The sequence below is a fragment of the Dermochelys coriacea genome, chromosome 8 (genome assembly GCF_009764565.3).
Source record: "Dermochelys coriacea isolate rDerCor1 chromosome 8, rDerCor1.pri.v4, whole genome shotgun sequence".
NCBI lineage: Eukaryota > Metazoa > Chordata > Testudines > Dermochelyidae > Dermochelys > Dermochelys coriacea.
This window is the reverse complement of record NC_050075.1, coordinates 85,706,773-85,726,056: the sequence shown is the minus strand read 5'-3', so window position 1 is coordinate 85,726,056 and position 19,284 is coordinate 85,706,773. Positions and strand designations below refer to the sequence as shown.

The window sequence follows — 19,284 nt, the reverse complement described above, 5'->3', positions numbered from 1 at the left end:
CTGAAGGGAAAAGCTCAGACTCACGGATGGAAGCAGGGCTAGGGAATTTTGAGGAGAGACTGGATGAGGAAAGTGGTCAGTGGAAACATGTGACTCAAAGAACCAGGCAGAGAAAAAGACGGGCTAGTGAAGGAGAAATAGAGCTTAGGAACAGGTTTGCAGAGTTGGAAAATGAAGAAGGGGCTCAGCAGGTAGTCGCTGAAGGTGGAAGGGTAAGGAAGAAGAGAAGAGAGGCTAGCCCTATAGAAAAAGGGGAAGAGTCAAGGGAGACTACACCAAATATGAGCCCCAGGAGGATACAGGATGGGTTGAAGAGAATTGTAAGGGAAAATAGGAATGGAAAGAACTTGCAGCCAGAGGGAACAGGGGAGAGACTGGAGAATAGCACCATCACCAGGAAAAGGCAGGTCTATGTGATCGGGGACTCTTTATTGAGAAGAATAGACAGGCCTGTAACTAGAGCTGATCCTGAGAATAGAAGGGTGTGCTGTCTTCCGGGTGCTAAGATACGGGATGTAGACCTGAGGTTGAAAAGGATCCTCAAGGGAGCGGGAAAGAATCCCCTAATTATCCTTCATGTGGGAACAAATGATACAGCCAGATTCTCACTGGAAACTATCAAGGGAGACTATGCTAGGCTGGGGAAGACGCTTAAGGAAATTGAGGCTCAGGTGATCTTTAGCGGGATCCTTCCTGTTCCTAGAGAAGGGCAACAAAGGTGTGACAAGATTATGACTGTCAACAGATGGCTTAGGCAGTGGTGCTATAAGGAGGGCTTTGGGATGTATGGCCACTGGGAGGCATTCACGGACAGAGGTCAGTTCTCTCGGGATGGACTTCATCTGAGTAGGGAAGGAAATAGACTTCTAGGATCGAGGCTGGCACAACTGATAAAGAGAGCTTTAAACTAGGAATTGGGGGGAGATGGATGGGAGATGTCCAGAAAATCTCCACGCCAGATTTTAGCATTGAGAGGGAAGAAGATGAAGTAAGAAAGGATACAGCCATGGGTAGGAGAATGTATATAAGGAGCGAGGGCGGTGTGAATACTAGTCTAATAGGTTATACTGGCTGTAGAATGACTGTGCCTAATAGGGTACAAAATGTGAGCGAGGCCAAACAGCAAAAATTAAGATGTTTATACACCAATGCGAGGAGTCTAGGTAACAAAATGGAGGAACTAGAGCTACTGGTGCAGGAAGTGAAACCAGATATTATAGGGATAACAGAAACATGGTGGAATAGTAGTCATGACTGGACTACAGGTATTGAAGGGTATGTGCTGTTTAGGAAAGACAGAAACAAAGGTAAAGGGGGTGGAGTAGCATCGTATATCAACGATGAGTTAGAATGTAAAGAAATAAGAAGCGATGCAATGGATAAGACAGAGTCTGTCTGGGCAAAAATTACATTGGGGAAGAAAACTAGTAAAGCCTCTCCTGCGATAGTGCTTGGGGTGTGCTATAGACCTCCGGGATCTAATTTGGTTATGGATCGAGCCCTTTTTAATGTCTTTAATAAAGTAAATACTAATGGAAACTGCGTGATCATGGGAGACTTTAACTTCCCAGATATAGACTGGAGGACCAGTGCTAGTAATAATAATAGGGCTCAGGTTTTCCTAGATGCGATAGCTGATGGATTCCTTCATCAAGTAGTTGCTGAACCGACTAGAGGGGATGCCATTTTAGATTTAATTTTGGTGAGTAGCGAGGACCTCATAGAAGAAATGGTTGTAGGGGACAATCTTGGCTCAAGTGATCATGAGCTAATTCAGTTCAAACTAAATGGAAGGATTAACAAAAATAAATCTGCAACTAGGGTTTTTGATTTCAAAAGGGCTGACTTTCAAAAATTAAGGCAATTAGTTAGGGAAGTGGATTGGACTGAAGAACTTATGGATCTAAAGGCAGTTGAGGCCTGGGATTACTTTAAATCAAAACTGCAGAAGCTATCGGAAGCCTGTATTCCAAGAAAGGGGAAAAAATTCATAGGAAGGAGTTGTAGACCAAGCTGGATGAGCAAGCATCTTAGAGAGGTGATTATGAAGAAGCAGAAAGCATACAGGGAGTGGAAGATGGGAGGGATCAGCAAGGAAAGCTACCTAATTGAGGTCAGAAGATGTAGGGATAAAGTCAGAGAGGCTAAAAGTCGAGTAGAGTTGGACCTTGCAAAGGGAATTAAAACCAATAGTAAAAGGTTCTATAGCCATATAAATAAGAAGAAAACTAAGAAGGAAGAAGTGGGGCCGCTTAACACTGAGGATGGAGTGGAGGTTAAAGATAATCTAGGCATGGCCCAATATCTAAACAAATACTTTGCCTCAGTCTTTAATAAGGCTAAAGAGGATCTTGGGGATAATGGTAGCATGACAAATGGGAAGGAGGATATAGAGGTAGATATTACCATATCAGAGGTAGAAGCGAAACTGAAACAGCTTAATGGGACTAAATCGGGGGGCCCAGATAATCTTCATCCAAGAATATTAAAGGAATTGGCACCTGAAATTGCAAGCCCATTAGCAAGAATTTTTAATGAATCTGTAAACTCAGGAATAGTACCGAATGATTGGAGAATTGCTAATATAGTTCCTATTTTTAAGAAAGGAAAAAAAAGTGATCCAGGTAACTACAGGCCAGTTAGTTTGACATCTGTAGTATGCAAGGTCCTGGAAAAAATTTTGAAGGAGAAATTAGTTAAGGACATTGAAGTCAATGGTAAATGGGACAAAATACAACATGGTTTTACAAAAGGTAGATCGTGCCAAACCAACCTAATCTCCTTTTTTGAAAAAGTAACAGATTTTTTAGATAAAGGAAATGCAGTGGATCTAATTTACCTAGATTTCAGTAAGGCATTTGATACCGTGCCACATGGGGAATTATTAGTTAAATTGGAGAAGATGGGGATCAATATGAACATCAGAAGGTGGATAAGGAATTGGTTAAAGGGGAGACTGCAACGGGTCCTACTGAAAGGCGAACTGTCAGGTTGGAGGGAGGTTACCAGTGGAGTTCCTCAGGGATCGGTTTTTGGACCAATCTTATTTAATCTTTTTGTTACTGACCTTGGCACAAAAAGTGGGAGTGTGCTAATAAAGTTTGCAGATGATACAAAGCTGGGAGGTATTGCCAATTCGGAGAAGAATTATACAGGAGGATCTGGATGACCTTGTAAACCGGAGTAATAGTAATAGGATGAAATTTAATAGTGAAAAGTGTAAGGTTATGCATTTAGGGATTAATAACAAGAATTTTAGTTATAAGTTGGGGACGCATCAATTAGAAGTAACAGAAGAGGAGAAGGACCTTGGAGTATTGGTTGATCATAGGATGACTATGAGCTGCCAATGTGATATGGCTGTGAAAAAAGCTAATGCGGTTTTGGGATGCATCAGGAGAGGCATTTCCAGTAGGGATAAGGAGGTTTTAGTACCGTTATACAAGGCACTGGTGAGACCTCACCTAGAATACTGTGTGCAGTTCTGGTCTCCCATGTTTAAAAAGGATGAATTCAAACTGGAGCAGGTACAGAGAAGGGCTACTAGGATGATCCGAGGAATGGAAAACTTGTCTTATGAAAGGAGACTTAAGGAGCTTGGCTTGTTTAGCCTAACTAAAAGAAGGTTGAGGGGAGATATGATTGCTCTCTATAAATATATCAGAGGGATAAATATAGGAGAGGGAGAGGAATTATTTAAGCTCAGCACCAATGTGGACACAAGAACAAATGGGTATAAACTGGCCACCAGGAAGTTTAGACTTGAAATCAGACGAAGGTTTTTAACCATCAGAGGAGTGAAGTTTTGGAATAGCCTTCCAAGGGAAGCAGTGGGGGCAAAAGATCTATCTGGTTTTAAGATTCTACTCGATAAGTTTATGGAGGAGATGGTATGATGGGATAATGGGATTTTGGTAAGTAATTGATCTTTAAATATTCAGGGTAAATAGGCCAAATCCCCTGAGATGGGATATTAGATGGATGGGATCTGATTTACTATAGAAAATTCTTTCCTGGGTATCTGGCTGGTGAATCTTGCCCATGTGCTCAGGGTTTGGCTGATTCCCATGTTTGGGGTCGGGAGGGAGTTTTCCTCCAGGGCAGATTGGAGAGGCCCTGGAGGTTTTTTTGCCTTCCTCTGTAGCATGGGGCATGGTTGACTGGAGGGAGGCTTCTCTGCTCCTTGAAGTTTTGAACCATGATTTGAGGACTTCAATAGCTCAGACATGGGTGAGGTTTTTCATAGGAGTGGTGGGTGACATTCTGTGGCCTGCGCTGTGCAGGAGGTCGGACTAGATGATCAGAGTGGTCCCTTCTGACCTTAGTATCTATGAATCTATACATTTAATCTAGTCCAAATTCACCCACTTCCTTGCCTCAGTCTAAACATTTTCTGAGTTTCGTTGTTCATAGGCTTGCTACCTGTACGATCCCACTCTTGTTCCTAGATTCTTCTACTTTAGAGAGATGCTCAAACACATTTATATTCCTTGGTTGGAACTAACAGTGGTGGCAGCCAGGTGAGTCAGCAGAACTTCTCTGGTCAGAGTCCTAGTGTTACCCAGGTTTTTCAGAACCCCCAGCAGGGGCAGCTTAACTATTTCACTACAGGACGTGTAAGGAATAAATCAACAGGAAAACAACACTTCCATCTGATAAGATTCATGCAAGTCAGTGTGATCTATCTAAAATGCAGTTTATTAGATTTAAGCACACATAAATTAAGCAATAGGTTTAGAACATCCCAGATATTTACCTAATATCTGGAATGGTATTGAGTAATTAACAGCAGGTTTGCAGTGGCCAATTGCTCACTCATTGTGGAGAAAGGGTGTCAGGAAAAGGGTGTCTCTCAAGATGTCTTCAGAGGACTGTTCCAAAATACAGTCTATTAGCGAATCTTTTATAACTAACTTCTACAAAACACATAGGTCATAATGACCCCTACTGTATCATCACTTTTCCAACTTTCAATAAGCTTTTAATATCAGAGGTGTCTAGACTCAAGGTTGTCCAACCACCAAGGTTTTTCAGTCTTAGTTGTTCACGTATTTGTTCCCTCCTCCCATTCTTATTAACAGAAACTGTAGCTTGTTTTGACCTTGCTTCTGAAAGCCTTTCTTCAAATTAACCCTTAATTATGTGGTGTTCTATTTCATTACTTCCGGGTGGCTCAATGCACACCATATGGTTGCAGTTAGCTTGATCACATTCTGGGGTACACTCACCCCTCAGATCCAGGGCAACACTAGCACCTGACCACAGGAGGAGTCAGCAGGACTCTTACATATGATCCTTAGAGTTTTTTTTATGAATATGTCAAGTATGTTTTTACATGTGACACTAGTTGCCATTATATCCTGGACTTACTATTGTGTCATTATAACCAAATTATTAAGGTGATGAGTGTTCAGTTAATCTTTGTGCAATGCAGAGTAAATAATAATCTGTTGTCATTTTCCTTAACCCCATTTTGATAACTGTATGACCCAGATTTTGAATGAATACTTGCATGCAGGCAATCACTTACTGGAATTATAGGAAGTTCAGTTACAGTAGATATAGAGATACAATAGCTAAAGTTATAAGTAACACCATATCATCAATCAGTAGGTTGTAGGTTGTCTTGTTTAATCAGTTGCCAATAGCTCTACTTAAGATTTGCTCCAAGCAGAAATTTTTGCCTCCTCAACAACTATATTAAAATACCAGCCAGTTTTACACAAAAGTAGTGTTATGTTTGTTTCCAAATGAAATCCCCGGGATCATCTCAGGAGATGGAAAAATTTCATAGTTCAGTGCAGCTCTAGCAGAGTCCACTATCTTTCAGAGTAGCATCCGTGTTAGTCTGTATTCGCAAAAAGAAAAGGAGTACTTGTGGCACCTTAGAGACTAACAAATTTATTTGAGCATAAGCTTTCATGAGCTACAGCTCACTTCATCAGATGCATTTAGTGGAAAATACAGTGGGGAGATTTATGTACACACACAGAGAACATGAAACAATGGGATTTATCATACACACCGTAAGGAGAGTGATCACTTAAGATGAGCCATCACCAACAGCAGGGGAGGAAAAGGAGGAAAACCTTTCATGGTGACAAGCAAGGTAGGCCATTTCCAGTAGTTAACAAGAACATCTGAGGAACAGTGGGGTGTGTGTGTGTGTGTGTGGGGAAATAAACATGGGGAAATAGTTTTACTTTGTGTAATGACTCATCCATTCCCAGTCTCTATTCAAGCCTAAGTTAATTGTATCCAGTTTGCAAATTAATTCCAATTCAGCAGTCTCTCTTTGGAGTCTGTTTTTGAAGTTTTTTTTGTTGAAGGATAGCTACCCTCAGGTCTGTAATCGGGTGACCGGACCTCACCCATAACTATTTCACATTTGAGGTCAATGTATACCTTCAAATCAGTGGCACTGCGATGGGTATCCGCATGGCCCCACAGGATGCTAACATTTTTATGGCTGACTTAGAACAACGCTTCCTCAGCTCTCGTCCCCTAATGCCCCTACTCTACTTGCGCTACATTAATGACATCTTCATCATCTGGACCCATGGAAAAGAAGCCCTTGAGGAATTCCACCAGGATTTCAACAATTTCCCTCCCACCACCAACCTCAGCCTGGACCGGTCCACAGAAGAGATCCACTTCCTGGACATTACAGTGCTAATATGCGATGGTCACATAAACACCACCCTATATCAGAAACCTACTGACCGCTATTCCTACCTACATGCCTCTAGCTTTCATCCAGATCACACCACGTGATCCATTGTCTACAGCCAAGCTCTACGATATAACCGCATTTGCTCCAACCCCTCAGACAGAGACAAACACCTACAAGATCTCTATCATGCATTCCTACAACTACAATACCCACCTGCTGAAGTGAAGAAACAGATTGACAGAGCCAGAAGAGTACCCAGAAGTCACCTACTACAGGACAGGCCCAACAAAGAAAATAACAGAACGCCACTAGCCATCACCTTCAGCCCCCAACTAAAACCTCTCCAATGCACATCAAGGATCTACAACCTATCCTGAAGGACGACCCATCACTCTCACAGATCTTGGGAGACAGGCCAGTCCTTGCTTACAGACAGCCCCCCAACCTGAAGCAAATACTCACCAGCAACCACACAACAGAACCACTAACCCAGGAACTTATCCTTGCAACAAAGCCCGTTGCCAACTCTGCCCACATATCTATTCAGGGGACACCATCATAGTGCCTAATCACATCAGCCACACTATCAGAGGCTCGTTCACCTGCGCATCTACCAATGTGATATATGGCATCATGTGCCAGCAATGCCCCTCTGCCATGTACATTGGTCAAACTGGACAGTCTCTACGTAAAAGAATGAATGGACACAAATCAGACGTCAAGAATTATAATACAGACCTGAGAGTGGCTATCCTTCAACAAAAAAGCTTCAAAAACAGACTCCAACGAGAGACTGCTGAATTGGAATTAATTTGCAAACTGGATACAGTTAACTTAGGCTTGAATAGAGACTGGGAATGGATGGTCATTACACAAAGTAAAACTATTTCCCCATGTTATTTCTCCTCCTCACCCCACCCCCCACTGTTCCTCAGATGTTCTTGTTAACTGCTGGAAATAGCCTACCTTGCTTGTCACCATGAAAGGTTTTCCTCCTTCCCCCCCGCCCCACCCCGCTGCTGGTGATGGCTCATCTTAAGTGATCACTCTCCTTACAGTGTGTATGATAAATCCCATTGTTTCATGTTCTCTGTGTGTGTACGTACATCTCCCCACTGTATTTTCCACCAAATGCATCTGATGAAGTGAGCTGTAGCTCACGAAAGTTTATGCTCAAATAAATCTGTTAGTCTCTAAGGTGCCACAAGTACTCCTTTTCTTTTTGTGAACTATCTTTGGGACTCTAGAACTCTACTGAGGAAGCCTTTCAGCAATTGTGAGCTTACTGGCATTTCCTTGGCAGGTTTGTGCTCGTTATGAGCCAAAATGCTTGCACTCATTAGGCTGTTGATGAAGAATACCCCTAAGAAAATGCCAACAAATTGTGCCACAGAGTTGGCAGGGAATTAAAACATTTCCAAGCAAACAGCCAGGAGAGCTGTTCAAATGAAAGGTAGCATTTGGTATGTGAGCACTGCATCACAATCTCATTCTTAATGTATCTCTTTTTTTCTGCTCTCCTCTTTGAGAGGCAAACAGAAAACCTGGAGCAAGAACAGATGATAAAATTGCTATTTTTCTCAAACATTTTCCATTGGACTGGGAAAAGTGGAAATAATGGAGTGGGGATTCTGAGATTCCAAAAAAGCATTAAAAACATGATGTTGAAAATGCATCTAATTAACCAAGAGCAAAGCCTCAAAAGAATAAGGAATTGCTCCTTTTAAAAGAGTATTCAAAAATCTGAGATAGGTAAAGAGGAGAGAACAGGAGGGAGAGTTCTGAGTGTGCAGAATGGAACCCCAAACATCACTTTGAAGTGCTGAGGAGTTTTTTAAATCACCAAAGCATGTGAGAGACTCGGAATATAATATAGTGACTAATCTGTGCATGTACCATTCCCCTTTGCTTCCTTGCTGAAACAGAGTGACAAATATTCACCAAAAAAAATGGAGAATATTTTTGTCTACTGAGACTTTAGTAGCTGAAATATTTTCAGTCTTGGTTTTTTCCCCATTGACTTTAATTAAGATTTTTCTCAGCTTTTACTTTGGGATTTTATACTGCCATCTATCACTGTAGTATTTGTGGATATGTCTACACTGCAAAAAGAAAGAAACAAACCCACGACAGTAAATCTCACAGCCTGGGTCAACTGACTTGGGCCCACAGGGCTCAAGCTACAGGGCTAAAAATAGCAGTGTAGATGTGCAGTCTTGGACTAGAACCCAGGCTGTGAGACCCTCCCACCGTCTTTGGGTTTCAGAGCATGGGCTCCAGCTTTAGTCCAATATGACTTTCCCCCCTGAAATATGGAATGGAAGCAGTTACTCATTATTGAAAACTCTCATGACTCCATAGCAAATCTCATGGTTCATGGGGTGTTTCTTGAAGTCCCAGCTCTTGAAGTCGTGTGATTATGTGAAAATCTGAACATCTACACTGCTATTTTTAGCCCCATAGTGTGAGCCCCGGGAGCCTGTCAGTTGACCTAGGCTCTGAGACTTGCTGCCATGGTTTGTTTTTTGTTTGTTTTTTTAGTGTAGTCATACCCAGCATGCCATTCCAACCTGAGGTGAAAATTATGTTTGTTTCTTTTCAGCCAGATTTTCCCCATGTGCACCTAGCTCAAAATCATATCACATTTCTGATCACAGTCACTGAATATCTTCTTTATATGTTTTCATAAACAGGACTGTTTATTTTAAAACTCTCCTAATTTCGTATAAAGAAATAATAAGTAATGAATATTGACATTTAATATACAAATCCATCATTCCTCCTCTTAGGACACGATGCCATTGTTACCCTTCTGAAACATTATAAAAGACCTCAGGATGATTCACCCTGTAACGAATACTCCCAACCTGGAGGAGGTACAGTTTGATAAGCTGGTCACTTTGTAGTCTGAAGGGCCTTTGAAAGCCCATTGAAATCTCTGATATTTTTTCCTCTGCCATCAGTGAACTTTGGATCAGGCCCTATCTGGTACAGTAAGTTTTTATATTTGAAGATAATTTAATGGATGAGTGTCCCTGTTTTTCAGGTACTGTGGGTTTCTGATTTGTGTCCAAACTTCTCCTTTATCTTAGAATGGTGTTGTCACTTTGATACTGGTTAGAGATTAAAAACTGAGCTTTGAAATAAAAATCATTCCTTAATAATCATTACGCATACCTTTCTACATATTTAACACCTTGTTTAGGTATTCTCTTTGTTTTGTCATCCTTTGATGTCTGTTTGATTATTGGCATGCAGTAAGTTTCTGTATTCAACCCAATCCTTCATATTTTTGAATGTCTTTAAACACCTAATTGCCCCCTATCAAGGTTTAATTACTCTTTTTGTTACAAAAATATCCCTCTCTATTGCTGACTAAATGACAAGTGGCAAGAAGTAAATTTGCTAATCTCAGCTGTGGAATGGGCTCACAAAAGTTTTCTATTTTGTTAAGAAAAGTATTCACAGAGAAAATGAGACATGAAGCATCCTTGCTTAGGTTCTATGGATTTACAGTTCACCTAGGGCACGAATTTGCTCCCAGTGACTGAATGGAAAAATTTCCAGTGATATTCATAGGACTAATATTGGGCCCTGAAAACCCAGATCGCCCAAGTGCAGTGTGCTTCTGTTCGGGTACACTGCATTTCCAAAGCATGTGTATCTCCGGAGAGCTGAGTTTGCACAAATCGTTGAATTTCAACTCCAGCAAGCTACTAACACATGCTAGGGTGACCAGACAGGAAGTGTGAAAAATCAGGACAGGCGGTGGGGGGTAATAAGTGCCTATATAAGACAAAGCCCCAAATATAGGTACTGTCCCTATAAAATCGGGACATCTGGTCACCCTAACACATGCAGACACAGAAATTAAATCTACTTGGAACAGCTAAATCCCAGATTTTTTCATCAGTTCACTCTTTTGATACTTACATGTATACTGGATGGTGTGGCTCACGTTTTTAAAAGTTGAGCATCCGCAATCAAGGCCAAATCTTAAAAAAGAGCTCAGCTCTGATTTAGGCATCTAAACAATTGGCCAGATTTTCAGTGCAGATCTTTTGGGAATCCGGCCAATAAGTGTCACAAGAGTGATCTTTTGGGTGGTGAGTGTTTTGGAAATCTTGTCTCCAGTGGTTGATGCTGAGCACTTGCAAATATAACCCATAGCTCTTTAGAAAATTCAGTCCATATATCTGACTGTATTAGGCCAGACCTTCTGGGAGTGTAAATCATTGTCACTCTAATGGGCACCAATTGAACTAGGCCAATACACCTGCTGAGGATCTGGCCCAGCATGTACAGCATATGTGTTTAAAAATACAAGCTCACAGTCCCATCAGGTTTTTGAAGTGATATTTTTGCCCACATTTTCTCTACTTTTTAAGTAAAAATTGTCTCACTTCTTTTATCAGCAAAGGCATATATATACTGTCCTCAGAAAAGTCCATAAACTTTATTCTCTTCTTTGGTTTCAGATGGTTCTTACGTCTCTGTTCCATCCCCTCTAGGGAAGATTAAAAGCATGACAAAAGGTATCTTAATGGCGGAGGGGGACTTAGTTTTATATTCTGTTGCTAAAGGTGTTAATCATCCAAATTATACTGCACATGATCAATTTTACCTGCTTTTTTAAAATTTAGAACTGTAAAGAAAATGTAACTAAACAGGAGCTGTCTTCCTATGGGAGCATTTTCGAAAGCAATTTACTTACCTTGCATTATTGACTTTAGTGGAAACAGAGGTGCTCAGTTTCTGGCAGAAACAAAGCCATACTATTTAGTCTTAATTTATTTTCTTTGTATGCACTGTTGTTGTAGCTGTGTTGGTCCCAGGATATTAAGGAGGCAAGATGGGTGAGGGAATATCTTTGATTGGACCAACTTCTGTTGGTGAGAGATACATTTTCGAGCTTACACAGAGCTGAAGAAGTTGGTTCAATAAAAAATATTACCTCACCCACCATGTCTCTTTATTTTCTTTAAACTTTTAAATTTCCAGAGAAACTGACTTTTTGTTTAATATTCAAACCAAAATCTCTTGTTTTGAGAAAAAATATGTGACAGTGAATTGATATTAAAGATATAAACATAAATATATGAATGCAGAGTTAACAAACATTAGACTGAAATCTGCTGTGAAATGTTTGGGGATACTTCTGTAAGAAAGATGCTATCCAAAAATAAATGGCGTTGTATTGAAGCAGACATAGGCAAAAAATTCAGCTGCATATTTATATTTAAAGGTATTTCGTTTTTTGAGATCCTTTTGATTTTCCATTTCAAATGTTAGCTCTGGGTGTACTCAAGTGCTTATATTCTTTACATGTAATCACCATGCATATTAAAATATTCTATTTAGAAATATTCTTATAAGCACATTGTGGTAGACCACATGGATCAACAATTTGGGGATGTTTGGTGTGTGAATTCAATTGCACATCAGAGTTCAGATTCCAAGTACCATTGAACAGTAGATCAGATCACAAATAAGAACCACAGCATCGGTAATGAGATCTGGATACACTGAATAGGGAACTAATTCCTTATATAAAGGATTTTATGCAACAATCACTTGATCCAGACAGAATATGCTTATGGGACTGTGTTCATCAGTGATAAGACTTTAGAGCCAAGAAACCCTGAGGCAGCTGTAATGTTGCAAATCCTTGTTTATTACTGGGGTTTATCATGGGTACTGAAACAAAAAGAAACGGGATTACCAGTCACCCAATTTATGGTAGGAAAATCAGCTGCTACTTTGTATGTTTTTGTCAATTTAAGTGCTTTTATTTCCCCCCATTCACACACACATTTTATAAAAAAGGATAACAATTTTCTTTTGCAGAAAAGGCAGATGTTCTCCTCCTCCGTGCTGGTTTGCCGTCACATTTCCACCTTCAGCTCTCTGAAATAGAGTTCCATGAGATTATTGGCTCAGGTACCAGAAAGCAGAATGCCTCCATCTTAAAAGCTTGATGCACACAGAAAATATCTTTGTGCTTATTTGTTTTTAATCATTTTAGGGTCTTTTGGAAAAGTGTATAAGGGAAAATGCAGAAATAAAATAGTAGCGATCAAACGGTAAGTTTGCAAAGACTTTTCCATTTCGCTTTAGTACCTTAATTTAGAGTACAAAAAAATCATACCATATAATTTTCATGCTACTTTTCGCTTACTTTTGATTTCTCTTCATGTCAATTATTAGCTACAGAGCCAATACCTACTGTTCCAAATCAGATGTGGACATGTTTTGCCGTGAAGTTTCTATCCTCTGTCGACTCAATCATCCTTGCGTCATCCAGTTTGTTGGTGCTTGCTTAGATGATCCAAGTCAGTTTTCTATAGTCACTCAATATATTTCTGGAGGATCACTCTTTTCTCTGCTGCATGAACAGAAGAGGTATCTGATTAACTCTTCATATGACCCTATTATAAATAATTCTGGAGATAAGAACTCCACTGGTGCAAATATTTATTATCCATTTCAGCTAGAGGAATGTACCAAATCATTGTTTTAATCCAGACTATTTGGTATGTGAAGGAAACAAGCAATTAATCACAAAACTATTAGCTCGTTTATTATTGTTTTATTTGACGAGATTTTGAATTCAAATTACATTAAACCAACTAAAAAGACAGTTCTGATTTGCAGATGACACAACTATCAGGTTATTATGAGCACTTCAGAATGTTGCAAGTAAATTTGTTTTATATCTGTCCATTTTGACCAGTACTGTATGTTTTAAATCTAGGAATCTTGACTTGCAGTCAAAATTAATCATTGCTGTAGATGTTGCCAAAGGTATGGAGTATCTTCATAATCTTATACAACCAATCATACATCGGGACTTGAACAGGTAAGTTTCTCTCCTTTTCCCTCAAATTCAGTGGAAGATGTAGCCCTAAAATAAATTCAGTATTCTGCAGTCTGATCTGCATAGCCAGTCTCTTGTACCTGTGCAGAATTTTATTTAAATCTGTGAGGCTCTGAACAGGTGCATGGGTCCACCTGTATGGATCAGATTGAATCATGAGGCCTAAGTGTGTCAGTGTTATTGAATGCTTTAACACATTTATTTTTGAATTATTTATTTGATACAATTTATTTATTCTTCAGACTAATACCTATTTCCCAGCAATGTGTCATATTCTGAAATGATTTATGATTTATATGCATCCAGTAAGAATAAAATTGACATGGGAAATACACATCTGTTGTGTAATTTACACTAAGTTGCACCCCTTAATATAGTTACTTGACATTCAGTGGAGTAGTCATCTGGTGTATACCTACAAAGTGACAGGAGCGGCTCAAGTATCAAAGACCTGGTTATACAAATTCATGTATGTAAATGTTGGAACAGATTTGAAAACTGTCAACTGCCCATCACATTCCTAGCATATGTTCCATATATAACCACTGCTCATAGTGATGTCTGTTGAATTCTGAAGGTAATCTTTCCAAAAGGATGCAGCTGTTCAACAACTATATTCTCTCCAATGTGCAGTCCTGGTCTTTTAAAGTTCATCCTCTCTTGAAGGAAGGAAATGGAACTTACTGGAAGTTTCTTCAGGAACTTACTGTTAAGTTAATGGAATTCACCCTGTAAGACAATAAATCCTCTACATGAAAAATCGTAAAGGGCTAGGACCTTATTAGGCACAGAAAAGATTTTCTTCCATATCAGGCATATATACCTTCTTTTCTCTTCTCTTGTTACTAAACAAGGATTTTGGGAAATAAAATTACAGTATTCATTTTTGTTTGTGTTCCCCAATGATCCACTTCCAGTATTCCAGCTTAGTGCCAATGTAATACAGAACTGTATTCCACACACATCCCATTTTTTGTATGATCTTTTGATCCTTGCTCAAAGCTTTCATGTCCTACTGTAACTGGTAGCTGCACTAAAAGCTTCTTCTGCTAGTAGTTCTTTCTTTGGGGAATGGAAATGGACTTTTCTCCTCTTGCTTTGTGAAGAAATAGAAGCGTTCATAGTATTGTCTCCCAAGTCAGTGCTCTAGCGCCAACAACAGAGGAGACTGAGGCAGCAGTGGCTTTTCTGGATGTTGCCAGGGCTAGCATCAAGAGAATTAACTGTATGGCTTTCACATTTGAAAACATCTGTAATATTTTCTTGCTTCCAGCTGTACTTAAACTGAGGACATTCAAATGTAATATTTAACTCTTTGGGCTTTTTTAATTTCTGACTTTACTTGTACATCTATTTTGGATGGTAACATATGAAGCCCAACAAAGAAATAGACCAAAATTCTCAGGAGCACCACTTGCCTCTCATGGGGTTCTGCCACTTTTCCACCCCTCAGAGCTGTTCTAACTTGTTCTGGCAGATAATAGCTCCTAACAAGCCATTCCATCAACTGGCATAGTTAGAGTGCATTGCATTGGACTCAGGCCCTGCTCTGGTTCACCTTCCCTGAATTTCTCCATCCCACCCTAGAATACTTGCTAGGCCCTGGCAGGGGTGGAGAGATGGAGTAGCTATGGCGGACGTACTCCAGTTGATTCCCCTGCCCTAGGGAAATCTTCAGGAACTGCCTTGCAGTAGCTGTAAGTCTACTTTGTACCACCAGGGTGGTGAGAAGGAGACTTGGGAGGAACCAACATTTAGAATATAGATAATAATTTCCACAAAGTATATGCACAGTACTTACAAATAATTACAAGCCAATGCAATACATTCCATCACTGGAAGCAAGGTATTTGGAGCGGAGCTCGCAGAGCAACTCCAGAGTAGTGGAGCTGCAGGTTTTTGCCTGGAGCTGGAGCACAGCCGGAGAACAGCTCCAAAGCTCTGACTGAAAGGTTATAGGAGATGTAAGCCAGGTGATCTCAGTCAGGGAAATGGCCGGGGGGGGGGAGGAATATTCAAAGGCATAAATGGGAGTTAGGTGCCCTTTCAATGGAAGTAACTACCCTTTGTGCCTATGACAATCCCCTCCCTCCATCCCCATCTCTCAGGTTTGGTCCTTTTAAAAGTAAGCATAGGCAATGTTGCCAGCTCTCATTATTTTATCACAAGTCTCACAAATACATTACCTGGGATTTTGTTTAAAGCCCCAGCTCCCAGAATCATGTTATTATGTGAGAATCTCACCTTTCATTTAAAAAAATGTAATTCTAACCTTCATGGTGGTAGATAAAAGCTTGATATAATGAACCCTAAAGTCTCAAAAACCAGAAAACAAATGAAAAGACCCAAACTATTTTTAAAATCTCACAATATTTAAGCCAATCACGTGGGGCCTGACTCATGATTTTTAAATGTTTCAGGATGGCAGTCCTGGCATAAATTCTACCTTATACTTTGTCTCAAATGATCAGCATGCTTTGATTACTCTCTACCTACCAAATGTCTGAGTGTGTCTATCTGTACATGCAAATACCTGTATTAAGATGCAGAAATGGATAGCTACGTACCAGCTGCCTGATTGCATGCACAATCACTTGATTTGAATGTGCAGATTTTGGGATTTCCAAATACAAATAGACCAATCAACAATGTTTATAGACATATTTTCAGCTCGCCTCCACTGATACGAGCCTTATTGTGCAACTTTATTACTTAAGTAGCAGAGCAGGAACATTGGTATCATGAGAACCAAACTCTGAGCATAAGTTGAATGCCTATCTATTGCATTCTGTACTAATTGCAGCTCATTTATCAAACAAGTTGGAATGCTTGACAGTAAAGCTTTGCAATAACCAGTTCTGTACAATACGAAGGCACTGATCTCTGCACCTCAAAGGGAAAGAAGAAAATTAACTGAGGAAATGTTTATCACAATGCAAAAAGCCATATGTTTTCATATGAACTGTTAAAGGAAGTCCCTATAGCATACTGCATGTTTGTTTGTTTTCTCTCCCACTTTCTCATTTGTGAACTCTAAATTCTTACATTTTTAAATCCTTATTGTGTCAAGTACAAGCTGCAGATGCAACTCTGACCCCTGTGGCATCCACATTCCATTTCTCCAGCTTGAAAAAGTCACATGGTTAGCCATCCTGTAATGCAATCAGGCAGATTTCCTACTAATCAATGACTTCTCACCTTACACATTACCCTTCAGTGTGGAAATTGGTAGAAGGCATTCTTTAAAAAAAATAAGGTGATGTCCACTTCACTGCACTTTCATTTACCCTGCCAGAAGCAGCCGCAGAGAATTGCAGCAAGTCACTGAGGCATGATGCACCTTTCTTGCAACTGTGTTGGCTACTCTTAGCCAAGCAGCACTTTTAGTACAGTAAATGTTACACCTCTTGATCTTCTAAAACATTTCCAAATGTTTTCTCTACAACTGGCAGTGAACTACCTGGCCTCTAATTTGCTGGTGTGTTACTGCTCCTTTACATTGCTATTTTCCAGTCTTCAGGGATATGTCCTGAATTAACGTAGCTTTTGAAAATGTCAGCTACCGCTTCTTCAGTTTCTGTCCTACACTCTCACTACTTCTCTTGTGTACACTATGCTCGCTAGTCCTGACACCTTGTCAAGTTTAAGAGTTTTAATAATACATCTGAATGATATTCTGGATAACTAAGTTATCAGTTTCTGTCCTTGTTGATTTGATTTCTGATTTAGGGAAATACCCTCTTTCCTTGTTCTGGAAAGACAGATACCAACAACTGGTAAACAATTAACCAATTGTTTAGTCCTGTACATGTACACAAAATGCATTGCCACCCCCTCAGAGAGAATGGTTATTCCTTTGTCTGACATCCCTCCACTGCTCACAGTCCTCCTCCTGCGCCTGTATTCCCTTACACCTCCCTAGTCTCTCTCCCACAGTCCGCATTCCCCTGTCATCCTTTGTTCTCCCTCCTGCACTCCATATTTCCATCTCCCCCTCCATCTGCTCTTACGCCTCAAGGTCCCCTCCACTTCCTCAGTCTCTCTCCTTCCCAGCTCCCATATTCTCTTGTCCCTCCTGTGAGTCTCCCTGATGTACCCCACATACTTTTGTCACTTCATGCTTCCCTGTCCAGTTTCCCAACTAGAGAGCACAGAGGGGCGGCCATGTTCTGTAAGGGAAGCACAGCTGTTGCCTTCTTAGGTTCCTGTTTACAATGACACAAACCAAAACCCCAAATATATTTGACCATGGAGGCAGTTGAGATCCAGATCCAAACTTTATAGCTAAGGCTCATCTCTAGTCACAAGACAAAGGCTGTTCCATGTTGGATCATCCTAAATAACATTGTCCAAAAATGTCATCTCGCAAAAAGGCCATATATCGTCTAATTGCCATGCTGGGATCTCTGTCAAGTCACTTGCCAAAAGGTGACATTTTGCTTTCATGTCAATAATGTGAAACAGATGTTTGCAGCTTTTTGGTGGTGCCTGCCACTGCTAGAGTAGCTTGAACATTGAAACTTTTACTTTTAAAATCATGCATCCCATTCCTCAGCATGAATCCCATTCAACCCAGGGTGAAAGTCCAGGGAATTACTCCCTGGCCATAGATGAGGCAAATCACCAAGAGTGTAATCTTGACTCCAGTTAAGTCAGTGGAAATTTGTTCACCTCAAATTTGTTCATCTGTTATAAACATCTTTGTAAACTTCAGAAATCACCAGGGATGAAAGTAATTTAAGGGATTTATCGGTACACAAGGCCGGGGTCCTGAGCAAGGCGGGCCGGGGGGCCCTCGGGCAGAAGGTGTGGAGCCTTGCGTGGAAGGGGCGGAGCATGTAACTCCCCAGGCCCTTTAAATTGCCACCAGAACCTGAGGGCTCCCGGCTGCTGCTGCTACCCCAGGGCTCCAGCAGCGATTTAAAGGGCCCGGGGCTCTGGCTGCAGCAGTGGCAGCCGGAAGCCCTGGGCTCTTTAAATCACTACTGGAGCCCCATGGTAGCAGTGGCAGTGGCCGAGAGCCCTGGGGCTACAGCAGTGATTTAAAGGGCCAAGGGCTCCGGCCACTGCCAGGAGCCCAGGGTCCTTTTAAATTGTTGGCCTGGGGAAACTTCCCCCTGCCGGTACGGTTGGTTGTGTACTGGCTCTTGCCAGTACACCATACCAGACCAGCTTACTTTCATCTTTGTAAATCACATAATGCCTCACATAATAAATTAAATGAAATCACAACATGAGGTGAGGGAAGCTAGGGATAAAATGAATCTCTCATATTGGATATCCTGTATTAGAGGTTGTCTCCTCTGTACCATTAATAATATAATTTGGATTTTTGGTTTTGCTTTCCCAACTAACCTTCAAGGTTTTAATGGTTACCAGCATTGGGGATGAACTCCACCTTAGTACCAGATATACCAAATATTACTTTCGTGAGCGAGCTCAACCAGCATGATTAAAGCACTTAAATGAAAACCTAGACACTTTCAGTATCGGTATAATTTAAACCGTAACAGCTGACCATGTTAGAAACTGTGTTTTTAGCGACTGAGCTTCATTTGATGGCTTTAATTATCTATAAAAAGTTTCTTAAGATCTGGCTTGGTGATACAGATGAAAGAGTGGATGGCAGCATGGCAGTAATGAGGATGGTGTCTGCAACTGTTCTTTGTTATAAAAATTCCTTTATGAAATCTTAAAATAGCATTGCCTTTCATGAAATCTTTAGTGTATTAAG

General features: G+C 40.5%; 1 protein-coding gene across 2 annotated transcripts in view; it reads left to right on the top strand.

Annotated features, from left to right (window-relative positions):
- LOC119859694 (serine/threonine-protein kinase TNNI3K) overlaps positions 1–19,284 on the top strand; it is a 194,742-nt gene that overhangs the window by 73,158 nt on the left and 102,300 nt on the right. For both annotated transcript variants that reach the window (XM_043520182.1, XM_043520181.1), the window contains 6 exons: positions 9,463–9,549; positions 11,152–11,208; positions 12,521–12,613; positions 12,699–12,756; positions 12,881–13,075; positions 13,428–13,532. In XM_043520182.1, coding sequence (XP_043376117.1) covers positions 9,463–9,549; positions 11,152–11,208; positions 12,521–12,613; positions 12,699–12,756; positions 12,881–13,075; positions 13,428–13,532 — 595 coding nt within the window. The remainder of the gene's footprint in view (positions 1–9,462; positions 9,550–11,151; positions 11,209–12,520; positions 12,614–12,698; positions 12,757–12,880; positions 13,076–13,427; positions 13,533–19,284) is intronic.